Raw genomic sequence first — 18505 nt, 5'->3', positions numbered from 1 at the left:
AGAAGTGCACTGGACAGAAGGCTAAAAATCACCTCCAGACTTAAAACATCACAGGATGACTCATTTTTTCCCACCTTCTTTCGTAGCCACTTATTGCTAACCGCTCTCATTCCTCATAGGCCTCCAAAGCACTGGGATTCTCCTCCAGATGCCATTGACATGTACACACAAACCTGGAATTAAGGGTAAGCCGTACTGACCGTCAGAATCTCCACTCATGTTGAAATCCATTATTGCGTGGCTAAACTTCCCGTCTTCGCTCTGTTTTACTGCCAGTTGCTGAGTCAGGGTCTCCAGTGTTGTTTTGTCCTGTATGGGCAAGACGATGAGATTTGGATCAGTAAAATAATTATGCATTGTAACTCTAAAGTTCATAGGTAATTTAGAAGGTTGATAGGGAAGCTGGAAAACAATTCATTCACAACAGTTTACTGAGCCAAGTATTTAAGAGTACGTAACAATATTTTTTCTGGAAGGGATATGGTTGCAGACTCTACCAAGTGGTTTTTAGAACACGCTTGCTAGCTAGTGATGAGCAAACTTCATAGTGTTGAAAAGATTGGTTTAGTTAGGCATGACAAAATTGGCTGCACATCTGAAGAATACTTCAAGTCTCTATGTCCCTGGGACTGCAAAGCTGGACTGGAAGTTCAGATGATACATGTTCTTTTGCAATGTATTTATTGTTTTGCTCTATTTCCAGCTTGCAATCAAAGTGCAAGGACATGAGTGGCTTTGCCATTTTTTTTTTTTAAGGCAGTATTTTAGGAAGCAGCCCATTGGGAGAAAAAAAAAAACAAAACGCAAAAAACCAAAAAACAACCCTGTAGTTCAACCTTATTCAGGCCTTGGGGAAGAGTCAGCCTGAATTAAGCACGATACTTGGGCAGTAGTTTGTGTTCCTGTCTGGACTGTTTTGCCCAACCCCACTAACACCCTGTCCGTCATTCATCTAGTCAGAACTATCTGTGAACCCTGGATTGCAACAGGCTAGTGCGTGCTGCCAATTAATCTGTCAGGCTTGCAGCGGTGTCTAAAGACATTGCCAGAACAACGTGCCAGGGCCATTAATTCCAATGTTCTCTTCAAAACACCTTGCTTGCCCCTGAATTGTTTGACTTTACAAATACAAAGGTGTTCCATTTTCCAACTGTTTCTGTTTTCCCAGTGAATTTTACTCATAAACATTCTATCTTCCTGACAATCATATGTTTAAAAATAAATCTTTCAGGAAAGCAATACTGACATTTCAAAATGTTAGGCACTGTGCCTTTTGCAAAGCTAGGAAAATGACATGATATGGCATGATAATAAAGTGGCTCCAGTTGAAAAAATTCTTTTGAGCTTCTTCCTGAAAGAGAGAGTGCTGTTTTGTTCCTCTATTCTACTCCTGATGACTGTAAAAGATCAACAAACTAAAAAAACTTTCAGATTTCACATGGCAACAGGAGACTTTACAACTATTCCATGTAGCCTAATAATGTCACTGAATTGCATTATAGAAGAAAACAGAAGGAGAACAATACAAATACAGAAATGCTTCTTGCAATGTGATGTCCCTGCATCTGCAATTCAAAGTACAGTTCAAATTCAGGTAATTCATTTCACAAAGATTTTCTTGAGAGAGTGATAAAGGAGGCTAATCTGCTCAACTTTGTACACTCGCATAGCTTAGGGAACACAAGGTTAACTTGCCTTCTCCTCACATTCCCTTTTATTGTGGATCCCTTTTGCACTCCTGGTCCTCAGTCTATAACCAGACACATCACCACCGAAATTGTGCAAGATGAGTTATCCGCTTGGTTTTTGCAAGAAAAGCTCGTACAGCAGAGCCAGCCTATCACAAGCAAAAGGGTTTCTGCAACACTTCCAGGCACAGGAGATCCAGAAAGCTTGGAGAAGCTTTGAATAAGCACCTGAACTATTCAGGCATTTAGCTTTACCAAACTCTTTGATCTATCGGTTTTAACTCAGCTCTCATTTCCAAAGCAGCCTGTCAGCAGACAGAAGGTCAGAAATACGTTGACTTTGTATCTCTTCCAAATGGATCTCAGACATACAATGCAAGTCAATGTTTTTTCCTCAAAAAAAAAAAGTATTTACTGTCAACTTCATAATGATAGAGTTCAAAAACTTTTATGTCAGAAATAATTTAAAAATGCTGCCACCAACCTAAAAATATAAAACAACATCTCCTCTTGTTGGGTATATTATGGGGGAGAAGAGTTATTCTGTTGCAGACTTTTCTTGAATCATGTATAAACCTCTTAGAGAAACAGAGCTGAGAGTGCAAAGGGCACAGGCTTAACAGCTTTTTCTTTATGCAGTAAACGCAGCTGCTGAAGTCAGAGGCAGTTACATTGAGAACCGCGCTCTGCCGACATGATCTGATTGAGTCTTAAGGTCAGTGAACACTTGGGCACGCTGCCTGCGAGGTACACACTGGGTACGGCTCGTTTATCAGAGCTCGACTCAACAAGACTACAGATGCTCTGCCGCTATCCATCTTGGGCAAAGCTTTGCGTTTTGAGGTACAGTCACAGGAGACGAAGCGAGATGACGAAGAGGGGCTGTGGAGGGATGCCAGAGTGGCACAGTGCTTGAAGGTGGCTCTCCAGAGAGCTGAAACATGGGTGAGCAGGCAGACCCCATTCTAACATGGTGATGATTTGCTCCCCGCTACTTAAACATACACAATGGCAATGTATCAATTAATAACTGAGTCAGCAATGGTAAGGTGGCAGTTAAAAAGAACTTCTGCACGCTATTGCTCTTGAAGCAGCAGATGTCAAAACAGCCGGTTGTACTTCTCTGTGTCAATGTTTAGAAATGTTTGAGTTTAAAAAGTACTCAGGCAAGAGTAAGCCTAAGGCCTGCTCTTTCCTAAGCCTCTTGCAACAGCATTAGAAGAGCAGAAAGAGATCAGTGACACCCTGGCAGGATGCAAAAGCCTGACTATACATAAGGAACATTCTGATTTCCTGTCCTACGCTCTTCCCGTTAAACACACGGCAGTGAATTTTCCCCAATCCTGATGTAGAGAAATGCTTTTATAATTACAAAATATTTGAAAGGGGCTAAGCAGCATTCCTGTATTGTTTTGCTTGAAAGCATGCAGTTGATGACTTACTGCTTTTTTGTTGGATCTCTTACCTTTCCTACAGAGTCTTTCAGTTGATGAAGAAAGTATTTATAGAAGCTTTGAAGAAACAAAGCAAAAACTATTTTCTTCCCCAAATAAACTGGCAACCTGCCGGCATTACTAGCCCAGCCTCCTCTCACAGAACCTATTTATGAACTTCAGACAAGAGATCCACAGTGGTTTCAAGTTTATAGAAAAAGAAGATCTATTTATCATCATTAACTTAATTCAATAGCAAATTACACATTCTTAAAACCACCACCACTCTGCTGTGTTGGATTAGTTGTGTAAACAGCAGCAAGCTGTGGTACCATCCAGCGATAATAAGTGGAGTATGTGCATGTTGGGTTCAGCAACACACTTTTAACAAAGCAGTTTGGATACAGCACTAGAGTTCAGGGGCACTGGTACATCGCTGCACACTATGCAGGACTGAGCATTAAACTTATTTTATCATTGTATCAGGATCTACATCTAATTGTCTTGCTGGGCACAGAAAGAAATGTAAAGTTCAGCTGATGAAATCGTACATACTTACAGGTTTTTAAAGCTACAAGAAAACAACCAGAGTGATAATGCCTTCATTTCAGACTTGCCTCACACTCCAAAGGTGTAAAATGCTATTCAACCCATGAGCAATGCAGAGTGGCATCAACTGCAGCCTAGAACCAACACTGCCGGGAAGAACAGGCAAGGCTTGGTCCAGACCCAGGGAAGCGGTGCAAAGAGCTGTTTGTAAGACCTGCTAAAAATCACACTGCACGAAGCCATGAAAAAAAATGGTATGGTATGCTTCTGCTCTTGTAGGAGAAGAAACACAGGGATCTCTTGCTGATGATGAAGTGACTCTTTTTCTTCTAAATTTCTGAATTTTGGATCAGGCCCCCAAATCTTTTTCCTCTATGAAGAACTTCGGCAGAGGTTGGGAAAAACTATCTTAATAGTAATTTCTGTTGGATTGTAGGAGAGACTCTCTGTTGTGGCAGTGAGAGCTCTGTTGTCTGGATCATTTAAAATTGTAATGGGCAAACCGGAGAAGATGATATTGTAGAGCGCAATCAATCCCACAATAGCACAATTGTTCAAAGTATAACCACAGAGGTTTCATCAACAGCCACAACGTGATGAGACGTTTCTAAAGCTTTATTAATCAAAGAAAGTAATCTGCTGGAGAAGACTGATTTGTACCACAGCTCCTACCAATGTTCTAATTATATTTAAAAGAACAATGAAAAACACATACACACATGGAATGTGTCATGTAGAAAAAAAATACATAAAAAATGACTAAGCACCGCAAGTCAGACTCAGTTTTGTGGTCAGCTGCAAAAGTTCCTTGGCTCTCCGTCATGGATAGCTGTCATAGTTTAACAAAACATTGATCTAAAAATGACAAGAACTTGGTTGCAGTTTCTTTCAGAGAAGAAACATAAAACAAGAAGAGTCAAAACATATGTAGAACAGCCTGATAATGTTTGCCAGAACTCCTCCCACTACTATACAAACGTGAAGCCAAACCTTGGAAGGTTTGAGAAATAAAGACATTCTGACATATTTGCCTACTGGCCTCTGACCTTGCTGCTCCTGCCTTGTGCTGGATCGTGGTGCCAACGCTCAGGGTGCACCTGAGACCAGGCGCACACCCCCGCTCCTGGAGGACTCCGCAGTTCTTCCAGAATCCTGTGAATGCTGGGCATATGTCAACCGATCCCTCCTCCCCCTCTTCGAGACATCCTTTTGGCTGGGGTATCTGGCAAACACTGACAGCACTCTGAACTCCGTTAGAATTGTATTTTGGCAAGAGCTGTTTTTCCGATTGCATAATTCAAGGTTAGCGGTTTTACTGAGGCAGTCCAGTCGTCACTTTTCTACTCCCCTAACCCTACTCCCATTTCCCCTGATGTGAATATTTTTCCTCTCAGTCTGATGCCTGCAGAGATACAACCAGTGCAGAACACCAGAGGAGTGTTCAGGTACATCTCTTCACATCCCTGCTTTTCTTATTCCAAGGGAACTGAAAGGCCAGGCAAAAAAAATAAGTGTCGAGTAGCTGGAGAGAGCCAAACACAGTTACAGATGGACTGCAAGGAGAAACTCGCTCATCAATTCTTGTACCTAAGAATTACAAAGATAGTGATGGACAGAGTGCCTGCTGCCTTTGTTCCCTTCAGTGTCAATATGTGAAAAGAAACAGATGGTTGCCTGTTATTGTCCTTTTTAGTGTCCCATTTTGTCCCTCTCTCTCCAAGTGCAGTTTGTCCAGCTATTTACCATCCTGCTTTCTGGGAAAAAATCCCACATCTAAACTCTAAAGGCGGTATTTTCACATAGCCTGAGTTTTGATAAGCTAGTTTTTATCTTAGATTGTTAAGCAGCGCCTGTGACAGCATCTAGTGTGGTTTGTGACGCTGAGGAAGTCATCTCTCAGCAAGACCCAGTAAATATCAACCATTACAACACATATGTTGGTCAATATGCACCAAATCTAGGCAGGTTAGCTGCTAGACTATGATCCTGCAATGAAAGTTCACTTCTGTTTATGACAGAAAAACATCTTTAATTATCAGACACACTGCTGGTACGAGTTGTTATCTGTTCAACATTATGATATTTTTCTTAACTCTCCAAAAAGGTGAAGAGTCTTATCCTACATCTGACATGAGTGAGGGCTTCGTAAAAGTAATCTTTCTGTGCAATTCCTTTGCCTCTTGCAATAATAAACATCAGAATAGCTTGTGTTATAAATTCTGCATACACAGTCTTTCAAAATGTGGAAAACATGAGGTAGGTAGGCATTACAGAGAGCTGAAAGAACTTAGAGGAACCACTGGCAGCAGCGAGAGGTGCGCCCAGAGGTTTGCGCATGATGAATTATTTGCAGACGAGGCTCTACTCCTGCATATTAATGCCATGGAACTGCAAAATAGGTTCTGTGCACACCCTCTATGTCCCAGTCCAAACCGTGTTACTGTCCAGATCCTGTTACACCTACAACTGCTGTAGGAGAATTTCCAGCTCTTTCTGGAGGGATCTTCTATTTAGATTTTGGGTTTTCTGTGTAACAGATCACATTGCCCAAGTGTTTTGCAGTCGTCAGCGAATTTAGCCACAACATTTCACAAAGAAAGGCAGTATTATTAACTCTGTTTACCAGATGGGAAACTGAGTCAAATATTATGTGATTTGCTAAAGGTTCCTTAGTAAACTAGCGCTCCTGAATCTTATCTAAACCTTACAATCTCAAGCTTATAATTTCTTAGTGAGTGTGGAATTGTGACTCTCGCTGATAGCACATGTTACAAGAGAAAGCAAAATAAAATCAAAATAAGAGCAGCTACAGATCTGCCATTACAATGGACCTTGGTTAAGTAACGCTTGCAGGGCTGTAAAACTCATAAAAAGCACATGCATAAAATAATAAAATAGAGCGAGACTTTCAAATGTTGACTCAGTAATTGTTAAATCCCTTCTGGCTGCACAATTTTATAGTCTTCTACATTACTAATGAAAAGGGAAGGAACAACAAAGAAGGGTTTTAGCCTTCCAATTATATAAACTCTGTGGACCACCAAAGAAGATGAAAGATTATTTATAATGTCACGGTAATTTGTCATTTGGGAGATTCTTGTTGTTGTTGTTATTGCATCAAAGTTGAGTACGAAGAAACAATGCATCCACCACCCCCTCAGCTCTTTCAGTCTTGCTTATCTGAGATCTCCCTTTTTCACAGAACAATCCACCCACAGAACCTAAAAGCAGTATTAGAAGCAAGAAAACAAAATAACATTCTTGATTTGTGGATCTCCCAGATTTTATGGTACTTCTTTCAGGATTATTTCCTTCAGTCTTAATTGGGGCTACATCACTTGGTAAAGGAACCATATCTTTTGGTTTACAGTATATATTCAAGTCCAGATCGGTTCAACACCACTCAGAAATCATTGCATCTGAGTTGTAATCTATATGAAGTGTTATATGGACCCAGTAGAGAGGAATCCTACGAGGCGTCATAGGGAAAAAATCAGATGGATCAAGTAGGCCCAGACATGTAACTACTCTCCTTTCAGGAACAGATACCCAGTCGCTGGGGGAATTTGCTGAAAATTGTAGTGTCACATGCTTTGTCTTATGCTGTGGACATAGGTCTGTGGTTTCTAAGGGCTCTCCTTTCAAAGCACTGAAGGGAAGACAGAGTCCACTAAAATAAAAAAAAAGGAAAATCCTCAATAACTTGGCAGGGATCGGATCCTTAGAAATTTGTTTTAATTATTTATTTCAGATAGAATTACTTCCTCAGTAAAATATATTATTTGACTTGGAAACAAACTCATGGAAAGTAGCAATTCCAGAAGAAATGAGGACACTGAGGTCCTCCTTGGTTAGGAGCTCTGAGAGATAGTGCAAGCTAGGATTTGTAAATAAAAATGCAGGTAGGGCTGGCCCAAGCCATTTAAAGAAGAAATAAAAAGGAAAGCAAAAGCAAAAAGCAGAGCAGAATGATGAGACACTGCTTCCTTCCTAGAAAAGTTTTTACAGCGTGGGCACAGGCATCGACCTCAAGCAGATCCAGCTGTAATCCGCTGATTGCAAATAGGTTAAGAGTTACATGACCCAGTTTCTCATCTAGACTGGTTGCTGGGCTGAAAAGCTCTGTAACTTTGCATGAATTGTTCAGTTGCTGCACCTTAGTTTCCCCAACTAAATAGGATGGAGGTCATGACATTTTCCCACTGTTGTGAAGAGTTTTGAGACGTCTGGATGAAATCTGCCACGTAAATTGTAATGAAGGATTTCACAGTGACTCAGAAAGAGCTGCTACAGCTGATCAGTGAGCAAAGGAAGGGTTAATTGGGGGAGAGAGGTGGCACACCAAAAGTGAACGACAATGAAAATCACAATCCACGCAGGATATCCTGGGAAATAGAGTCTAGATGCATGTAAAGACAAAGCAAGAACACAGTCTCTGCTTTCCTGACAATTGTTCATTAAACAATGGGTGACTCAACTGCACAGCAACATTACAGATATATCGCCCATTCTTTTCCATTTTTGCTGAGAAGGTATTAAAATGATGAAAGCTGCTGTACCTTTGCTTCCAGCCCTAACATGAAGAAGCTGACGTGCTATCTAGGCTATCTCCTGAGAAAGAATTCACCACATTTTCCCAGGCATGAAGTAAGGCTTAGCTTGTCTACTCCCCAGCATCAGCCCCAAAACATTGAGTAGTTCAGCACCCCCAAACACACTAGTGGCTGTTTGTCACCCAGCTAAGCAAACGCCTGCACACCAAGACAGGCAGAACAGCACAGGCTGATCCCCCAGGAGAATAAGTGGGCACACTTCACAGAAAAATGAGGCTCAGCCTCTACTACACTGAAGAGACGTATTGCACTGACACTGATGCCCATCACTGTGCTGAAAGCCCCAGCTATTGGAGGCACGTGATTACATAAAAATAATAATAACATCTCAGGAAGTAATAAGCTCTTGTGGCTGTAGGGCACAGCTTAGAACTTAAAGACTCAAAAAGTTCAAAAGACCTAACAAGAACTCCAAATCAATTGTACGGGGTTTTTTCAGTAGGAAGTGCATCCATCTTTATTGGGCTTAATAAAATTTCCACTAAGGTATAAACAGCTGCAGTCCTCCCTGATCTACACTAGCCTGTGAATGGTTCCAATCTCTGCCTTTTAGAGTGAACGAAGACTTAAGTTCCTATTCCAACTTCAACAACTGCAAGGATCTGGGTTTCTTTCCTTGCTTCTTTGCCTGCTGTTCTCCTTGACTTCAATAGGAGTTTCCTGCACATATCCATGGGCAGAATTTGTCCCTCCTTCTGTATTTTTCATTTTCTATTATAAATAGTTAACCCTTCCCATGCATCTCTGCCCTAACGATGCACTAAAGACACATGCACATGTACACACTTAATTTTTCTTTGAAAAACCTATCTGGGTATTTAATAGATTACAGTCAATAAGGAAAAAAAAAAAAAAAAAAAAAAAAAGAAGGGCATTAGGGCATTTTAAAAATAAAGAACTAAAATCCTTAGGGGAATAAAAAAAATCCCCATTGCAGAATGTCTTCCTCCCCTGCGCAGGCACTTGCTAACTGACAGTAGTGGCACTGTGACAAAAGCAGCAAAACCAAAGGCAGGTTTTACTGAAAGGGAGGAGGGGAAGTAAATAAGGCATGTGGACATTAAATGCAGAGGCTGTAAATATAAATATACACAAGTTCCACAAAGCAAATGGCAGAAAAATAAATGGATGGGGTGTGGAGGAAAAGGAAAAAGGAATAAACTTTCAGCTGAAGCAAATCAAAATATTTAATGCTTAGTTACCAGTGTTGGGCAAAAACAATTTTGATCTTTGCAGTCTGCAAACTTGACATGTGTTTTTAATCACATTTGAGGAAAGTTTGAGGAGAAATGACAATGGATACAGTAGCCCTGTTGAGTAAAGGACTGCTTGAACATGAATGATCCTGTTGAGCCTGCTGACTGGACTGACATACAGGGTGATGGATGGGTGACAACATAATACCTGCTCGCCTTCGTGTCATACTTTTTGAAAACGGTCTGCTCTGTGCTGATAGCATTAACAAAGAGGACTGAAACCTGCATACAAGAATTTCTGCTGACAAAGAACCTCAGTAAGACAAAATTATGAAGAGGGTAGGGGAAAAGGGTAATCAGCAGTGGACACCCAGTTGTTAGCATATTATGTTAACTTTCGTGTTGTGGGACTGTAATTGTCCATTGTCTGCAAGATACTCCCTGGTCCCCACATTGTATAATAATTATTCCAAGCAGAAGGATCTCTGCTCACACTGCAAAAAGAGAACAAAAATATTACACTGATCACCTTTCCTGGTGTTTTACAGGTCAGTGAGGAATAGACTGGGCTACAAATTACAGGACATATATTTTAGTGGTCTGCTGAACTTGCAGGGATAAGTGTGTGTGTATGTAATGTCTGCGGGTAATACAGCCTCTGCTAGTCACTGGGAAAGCTAAAGTATTTTTCCAGTAAAATACTACAGAGATTATGAAAATGGGCAGGTTTCAACTCACATAAAGTGATTTGGTTTATGATGTTAGTACTGCACCAATGGACGTATTTCCAGTGGGTTTTTCCTGTCGGGGAAGCCTGGCTTCTGCCACGTCCTGTTCTTCCCAGTTTCAATCATTACAACTTACTGCTCTAGTCTGACCCATGGACAATCAGTGTCTGCAGCAAGCATGGGGTCAGAGTCTATTTTACCAACCCTTCTCCCTGCCCTTCACTCCTCCAGTTTTTTCTTGACTTTCTGGTTAAAATTTAACCATTAGGGGAAGGAAAAAAAATGTTGTTGAAGTAAAATTCTCTACTGCAAGACAAATTTAAATCCCATGTGTTAAACCAGCTCCTCCCTATGCCTTTAGTAAAGTGAGTTCCACTGTTTTATTTCTCAAAGACAGCAGGATCTGCGGGTTTGAGATTCTTAATATCCCCCTTCTCCCTGAGGGGAGAGCAGGGGCAGAATTCATTTCAGCTCAGCAGATCACAGCAGTTTCGTAAGAGTTAACTCCGCCATCCCCATCCATCAGGCAGCCAGCGAGGCATCAGGAAGGAATGATGGATGTAAAATTATTACAGGGCTGCCACCCGATATACTTAGTGCCATTTGTAACTAACGCTGGAACTGACACACTTTTTTCATTATTAAACATCCACATTAAGTCAACATTGGTCACTGTCATTTCATGTTTGGCACTCTCTTAAGGGGAAGAGGGAGAGGTGGGGGTGGGAGTGGGAAGGATGGTGGAAGGAGGGGTGGGTGGAAATGGGAGGAAAGACATCCTGAACCCAGTGTTCCATAAGCATGAGTAATAAATAGGGTCCTGCTTACAACGCTGGAATAAATATTGTTACAAATAGCTCTTTAGTGACAGCCCAGCAGACAGTACATGTCAGAGCCTTTTAAAAGGACACACTCTAAGCAATAACAGGGAGAATTCGTATCACGGGTTAAGAAACACTTCAGCACAGGAGGTTATTTGTATTCGGATGCACTCAGGACGTGCTACAAGTGTGACCACGTCCGCTCGTGTCCAGAACGCTCGTGTGGCTGCGCGCACCCACACACCTCTCCCAGCCACCCGCATCCTCCCCAGCGGCCACCAGCATTCCGAAACCAGTACCTGTGTTTGTACCTGTGCACACAGACACATGCTCACATACCTGCTTGTGTGCCACTTCCTTCCCCCTCCATCCCCTTCATTTTTTTACAGGTACCAGGCTACACACACAAATGCTTCTGAGTCTGACTACAGTCTGAAAACGACTGGCTAGCTGGGTGCGTGTATCACTGAAGGAGTGCACTGCAGGCTTGTACGCCTGCACACACGTGCTGGCTCTTGGTGTTGCATACATCTCTCCTTTGTACGGAGATCTAGGGAGTTTTGGGGCCTAACAAACAGACCAGAGTTCACTTGCTGAAGTGGCCCGTTGTGGTGTTTGTGCTAGATGACAATCCGCGCTCTCAGCGACATGTATACAAGGTAACGTTGTTTATGTATAGTACATATCAAGCTATAATTAACTGTAGATGACAATTACAAATAAAACTGCTCCTGTGTTTCCAAGAAACCAGAAAAACATATACACACACTTCTAATTTATACATGGAAATGTTTCCAAGAAAAGTAATGTAAAAATATGTTTTATTGCATTTGCAATTAAAATTGGTTTTAGTAAAATCCATGTTCATCGTGATGTTCATAGTTTTTACCGTAATCCTCTGAAAATCAAATCCCTCAAGATGGTCCAAGTTGGATGCCCATAAAGTGACTCACCCAAATCATCCTAGCCATTTTAAAATATCTTTTCTCATTTATGACTCCTTTATACAGCATCTCTCCAGTTCCACAAAATTCCTGCCTTACAGCTGCCAGGTCTGGCTGTCCACAGGGATCAACTCACCTGGGAACAGAAGCCAGGCAACGGGTCATGTACATGTGTGGAGAAAAGCCCCAAGAGCTTTAACAGAGACTCACAAAGGTGATTTCCAGCCCTGAGCCTGCCTGTCTGCCCCTGGCAGATAAATCCCTACCAAGAGTCCCACACGCGTGTTCCAAACTGTGTGGAACCTGCTATCACCGGGAGACTGCAGTGGCAGTTCATGCAACAAAAACTCCACAGGTCTCAGAGAGGCGTAGGTCTCCATAACTACATCAGCCACGGCAGCAAGGAAGCGAGGAAAATTTAGGATAGCCTTAGATGGGTGTTTGTTACCTATAAAGACTGAGATCACTCTACAGCAGGGGTGTCAAACTAATTTTCATCGGGGGGCCACATCAGCCTCGTGGTTGCCTTCAAATGACCAAATGTAATTCCAGGACAGTATATAAGTAGGAGTAGTTAAATTTTTACAATCCTAAAATTACCTTTGTCCCTTTGCAGGAAACCGCGAGGCTGATGTGGCCCCCAGTGAAAATTAGTTTGACACCCCTGCTTTACAGAAAGGATAGTCACCTTTCTTCTGTACATAACCATAGACACAATCTACATTTCTAAGCAGGATTATGCCACACATATAGCTAGCCACACATTAGGCTAGCTTTCTTTTAATTCCATCCCCCACCTCAGAATCTCCCTGTCAGGAACAAACAGGGAACAAATGCAACATCCCAAAAGTTTGGGGGCTGCCTCTAATTCCCCCAGAGGGACTTTGAGCTTCTGAAGGGAAACCCCCAGTGGTAACACTGCGGCACTCTATTTCTCACTGCACACCTTCCCAGCTATTTCTTCTTCTTTCCCCTGAAAACAGGGAAAAATGGAATAAAATACAATTCAAAATGGCAACACTCGCCTTCCTCTCAACTCCTGTTCTTAACAACAGAGAAAACTTTAAAGTTCTAGATCAAACAGTCACAAGCTTTAGAGAAGCTGGGGGTTTGTATGGATTTCTGTGGCAGATACACTTGACCCCCGCCCAGCCAAACCAGCATCAGTTTGGTCCAGGCTCCAGAGGAGAGAAAGGCCCGAGCCACAGCCAGGCCAAGAACCCCTTCTAGGAGAGCCACAGGGATGCAGAATGGCACACTGAACACCGGTGGCTTGTGGGTGCAGGAAGTCTCGTATAGACTTTTCCTACTGTATGCAGTTTGACTACGAGTCAACCACTTCATTCTATAAATACAACAGCCTGGATGAGCCAAGCCCGCTTTGAGCTCTCCCTGCTAAATAAGTGAGCTGTATGGCAATGGCTTTACTACTCAGAGGTCAGTGGATGAACCCAATTCAAGTTCAATATGAATCACTTAGCTTATGGATATGCACACCAAATGCAATAGATTATACAGAGATATAAGGTTGAATGATTTTTAATGTACTCTTGGATTCATGTTACTTGGTAGGCTAGATTTGCTAAAATTTTAAGCTCGTATTTACCAAAAGCAACTGCAGACTACACTAAACGTCTGCAAGATAAAGTCTAGCTTGCATTTGATGGGAAAAATGGAACTGACTGGGAAAACCACGATCCAAGGCTAACGCAGAGACATCACAGACACCTGCAAAGCAGGGACTATTTTGCACTTGCTGACAAACAGCACCTTCAAGGATACGGACCAAAACCATTGTCTACAACTGAACAAAACAAAGGCCCACGTGGACTCAGAGAAAAAGGGTCCAATGGGGAGCAAAGGACCTGGTGGTGAAATTTTGCTATTGAACTGGATCTTGGTTTGAATGGTCTGTAAAGATATAAAAGTTTGTAGTTTTCCATGCTTGGGCAGACCTCTGTGCAGGTACCCAGCTCTTCTGCTATTCTACTCCATTATTTTTTTTTATTTGCTGAGCATTGTGTCCCCTGAAAGTCTGCTCTGCATATGGTTATCAGGTCTCACCTGAAATTTTGCCTCTGGAGTTCTAAAATACAGAATCCAGAGCGAATGGTTATTACGGAAAGAGGAATCTTGACAGTTTTCATTGCGACAGGCACAGGTCTCCCCTGAAAGTTTGCCTTTGGATCTCTAAGACACAGACTCTGGGGCAAACAGTTATCATGGAGGGAAGACACCTGCAAGTTCGCTTCGTGAATGGGTACAGGCACCTGGAGAGATGCTAAGCAGCTTTCGGCTTGGCATATTTCCCCCATGTAGTAAATAAGAGAGTGAACCCACCACCGAACTCTTAAGTTGCACTTCTCTTTAAGAAATCTAAACATTGCTCTGCAGCAAGCAGGACCCTAAATTACTCCCTTTGCAACAATCTCACAGCTGGCTAGTCAATGGATAGCATAGAGTGCATATTGGAAAGGAGAACATGTACCTAAACTTCACAGCCTCTGTTCCTCTGTTGGGTCAAATGCAAGAGACAGTTCAGGACACTCTCCCAAGTCAAAAAGTGCAACTTCTTAACTAGCACTTAGTGGCTCAAGTGGTTACCCAAGCAACTCAAATACCATTATGGTCTAGCAGAGCTCAAACTTGGTTCTGTACTTTCCTGTCTCCACTATAAAAATAAAATAAAATAAAATAAAATAAAATAAAATAAAATAAAATAAAATAAAATAAAATAAAAGTATCCCAATAAAGTTTTGTTATTTATTGTATCAAAACCCCTAAACTCTATAGCTGCCTTAGAAAATTTTTCGACTGAGCTAACCATTTTTTCTTCCTGCTACCTTGTAAAAGAACCCCTCTCTGCCCTCCACAAGTCCACCAGGAGGCATGAATTAGAGAGGAAAATAAACTTCAACTGAGGGTGAGAAGTGAAAACAGAAGGGGTAAGGAGAATCCCAACAATAGGAAAGTAACAGAATAAAGTGAATGCAGATGGTTCCACTCCTGTTACTTAATCAAAAGGCTGTGCAGAGTCACTAGAGCCAGCAGAAAGTCATGTGTTAGAACAACAGCTGATCTGTATTAAAGAAGATTAACTCGCAATGCCATGGTAGAGGGCCTGGGATTATTTTATGTACTTCCACTGCCGAACAAGCCGTCAGCACAATTACTGCCCTCCGATGTGAATGACTGATCTGTAACCACAGCTAAACAGCATGCTGCTTAGGGGCCTGGGTGCTTCATGAAGATGAATTTCCATACCATCAAAGTGCTTTTAATGGGCTTCCTGATCCAACCACAAGGCCTGCTTTGCAAGTATATAGAACTCAGGATGAAGGCTTCCTGTCCAAAAGGATTTGGTCGGTTGTCACTTGACAATTCCCAGCCAGCACAAGGGAGGAGAGGGGGGGAGATAGGTAGAGTTGTCTCTGCTTTGGAGGATTTAAAAAAAAAAAAAAAAAAGAAAAAGGAAAAAAAAAGGGTACAGATGCTTTCTGAATGCAACCAACTGCTGTATCCACAGCTGAATTCAATGCGCTTAACAAATAACGGCAATTTAGCTATGCTTGCGAGGAATAGCTTGAGTCACTTTGCATTAGCATCTGGCTGAGTGTTAAAGTCATTTCTACATGGGGAGCAGAGAAAAGAAATTTCTGCTCCAAGCATCCTTTCAAGAATGCTTAAATATTTGAATATAAATTCCTTTGTGCTTGTGATCACTTCTTCTTATATCTGACACTCTGCTTTTCCCTTTTCCCTTCTGGTACTCTTCCATGTGAAATGCCGTAAACATGCTCCATCCCTCTCTTTCTTTCTCTCTCCCCATACCAGCGCTCTTATTCTTCTAAGAGAGATTGTATATACTGCCAGATACCTATTACACTGACCTCTTTTTTCTTTCCCCTTCCTCTCAAGAAAGTGCATGAAATTGGAGTCATTTCTACATCACTTACACCCAGGATAGGCTGATGAAAAAAAGTACAGTAGTGAGAGACTCACATGTACATTTAACATTCATTACTCAGACTGCTGGCTTCTCACAGCTTATTGATCAAACTATCTGAAAACAGGGAAAATGGAAAGCTATCCAAATTAGCAATCTGCTCATTCTGGACAATATTGTTTGACTCACAAGCTTCCTAGGATGACTGACTTTCGAGTTTCTGCTAAATAGCTGATCATTTTTATTCATTCTACTTATCTGCCTATCTCCGTGATTCACACAGGCCCTAAGAGTGAAAAGCCACCAGAAGTGGTTTCAATGAAATTCAGCTTACACCACATGCAATCACAGTCATCGCTGTGGTGCTGTAGATGAAGGCTGTCTGTATCATCACAGCAAATATTGCAAGGGAAGAGAGAAACAGATGAAAATGTCTTGCTAAGCATATGATACTGAGACACACACACAAGAGTTCGGATGTATATCTCAGGTGGCAGCATTGTAAGGACAGCTCGCTATATATGTGGCAGCAAGCACTGGCAGGTCTATTTATGCTTCATGAGCCGGAGCAGTGCATGGAAAGACATGGGGTATTTCCAGAGAAAAGCAGCAAATCACAATCTCTTTGACATACGCAACAGTTACAGTACAGACAAATTTTACTAAAGAAGATTCACTTTGTCGATATTCTGTTATAGCACAACTTCAGAGGCCAGTTCAAAAGCAGAAAGTGGTCAGGCCCTACATTCTGCTGCTTTGAAGTTTCACTGCAAATATTTGGTGCAGTTTGTGTTGTCAATTCTCCATTTTTTCAATTTTGTTAAGTCATCTAACGTGACATGACAGTGCTACATTGCAATGATCACAAAATATAATATATGACAACCTCGCAAGGCTAAATACCCAGAAGCTGAGCCTGAGTATCAGCAAAGCTTATGTTCCTAAAGAAGCTTGAATATTTTCAAATCCAGCTCATCTCACAAACACATGTAAGCATTTCCATAAAGCAAGATTTCCACTTAGACCCAGAGATTTCCAAGATCACCTTCTCATAATACATGTTGACAGGCTGGAACAGAGAATTAGTGGCCTCCAAAGTTCTCGTGAGGGCTTTAACTATCTCTGCCTTTTCCCCGCTCTCCCTCAAGGGTCTCCAGGTCTCTCTCTCATGTCAGCTTTTGGTTGTGGTTTTCATCTTTTGCCTTTTTTTTTTTTGAAAGGCGCAACAACTCTCTTTAAAAATGGAGAAGAAAAAAAGGAGGGAAAAAAGGGAGGCAGAACCTATGTATCTGTAAGGAGAGCCAAATGCAATCTCTGACCCTTTGGAAAGGGAGTCTTGGAAACTCACCTTTTCTGTCCTGCAGTTATTGAGACCCAGGCTATTCACAACAGCCACCTTCCCATCCAGCACCTGTTGCTCCCTCCGAAGTTGCTCCTTCATCTGCCGGGCTTCCTGGATTGCCTTGGTAACAGCATCATGGTCATTTAAATAACCTGACGACGTGATAGAAGAAAGGATATCTTAAAAAAAGAAAGTTACAAGAAAACACTTTAGCTTTCATTAATGAAATGCACCAATAGTTTATCATTATTAATGAGAGCGAGTTAAAAGGTAACGCCCCGAAACCCGCCTGTGCTTTGTAATTCTGTTACTGTTATGAACGAGCCACCTGGATAGAACGCGTGAGAAACCTCAGTGCCAAAATCACCGTCTTGATATTTGATCCCATTAGTTTCAATATTACCCTGATGCTGCAGAGGCGGGCCCTGTGGTTTGCATGCAGCAGGATGTAACTGGATAAGAGTTAGGGGAAGCTTTGATCATGCCAGCAATCCCAAACTCTTAAAAATAGACCATTTCATTCTTCCCGTTCTTAAAACTTGTGAATACATTAAAATAAACCACAGGTGGCGGTGGTTTGCTATAGATATGAAATGCATAATGGCTGGGAAGAGAAACCTCATCCACTGAATGCTCCCCACCACCACCTGTCATTCAGAAATGTATAAGAAACCACAGCTACATGGACCTACATTCCCAGTCCTATTCATATTGCTAATAGTAGGTCAAATGTCCACTGTTTTGCTGCAAATTCACAGCCTAGGGCTTAGCCTTAGTAGTCACTGAATTATTTCCTTTTAAAATGTTACAAGCGTCACCGGCACAGCTAATACTATTTAATTTTAAATGTGACACTTTGTCATTTTTTTCCTTTAGCGTGCCGTAGATTATACTTATTATGATCTGCATGTGATTTGTAGGATAGAATACTGATGGGAGACTCCAAGCCCCAGTCTATTTTTCAAACATTAAAGAAGAGGGTAATATCTATCAATCTCCCTCCCCCTCTCCGCATCCCCACACGTGCGCACACGCACACACTTCTTTCTGTCTTTTAACTAGGGCATAAAAACGGCATAAAATGAATCTGTAATATGAAATTGCCCAGAAAAGGGACTTCTGTTTGTGACATGAGGCTAAATCTAACCAGATCCATTGGTGAATTGTGACAGATGGAGGGACTGCGAGACAGAAGGCAGGCACTAATCACACACAAAATGACCGGCTTGCCTCAACATGTTCCAT

The 18505-nt window shown here is 41.7% G+C and overlaps 1 protein-coding gene across 50 annotated transcripts in view; it reads right to left on the bottom strand.

Annotated features, from left to right (window-relative positions):
• Nucleotides 1-18505, bottom strand: part of SOX5 (SRY-box transcription factor 5) — a 732238-nt gene that overhangs the window by 16555 nt on the left and 697178 nt on the right. For 42 of the 50 annotated variants that reach the window (XR_010466374.1, XM_065031395.1, XM_065031486.1 and 39 more), the window contains 2 exons: nt 17267-17439; nt 201-309 (listed from right to left, as the gene is read on the bottom strand). Coding sequence is in view for 49 of the 50 variants with exons in the window: in XM_065031395.1 (XP_064887467.1) it covers nt 201-309; nt 17267-17439 (282 nt within the window). In the remaining variant the exon portion in view is untranslated. The remainder of the gene's footprint in view (nt 1-200; nt 310-17266; nt 17440-18505) is intronic. The other 8 variants (XM_065031530.1, XM_065031551.1, XM_065031540.1 and 5 more) reach the window with 1 other exon arrangement.

Source organism: Columba livia, chromosome 1, assembly GCF_036013475.1.
Source record: "Columba livia isolate bColLiv1 breed racing homer chromosome 1, bColLiv1.pat.W.v2, whole genome shotgun sequence".
Lineage (NCBI taxonomy): Eukaryota > Metazoa > Chordata > Aves > Columbiformes > Columbidae > Columba > Columba livia.
Note: the sequence above shows the minus strand (reverse complement) of the source record. Positions and strands in the feature narration are given on the sequence as shown.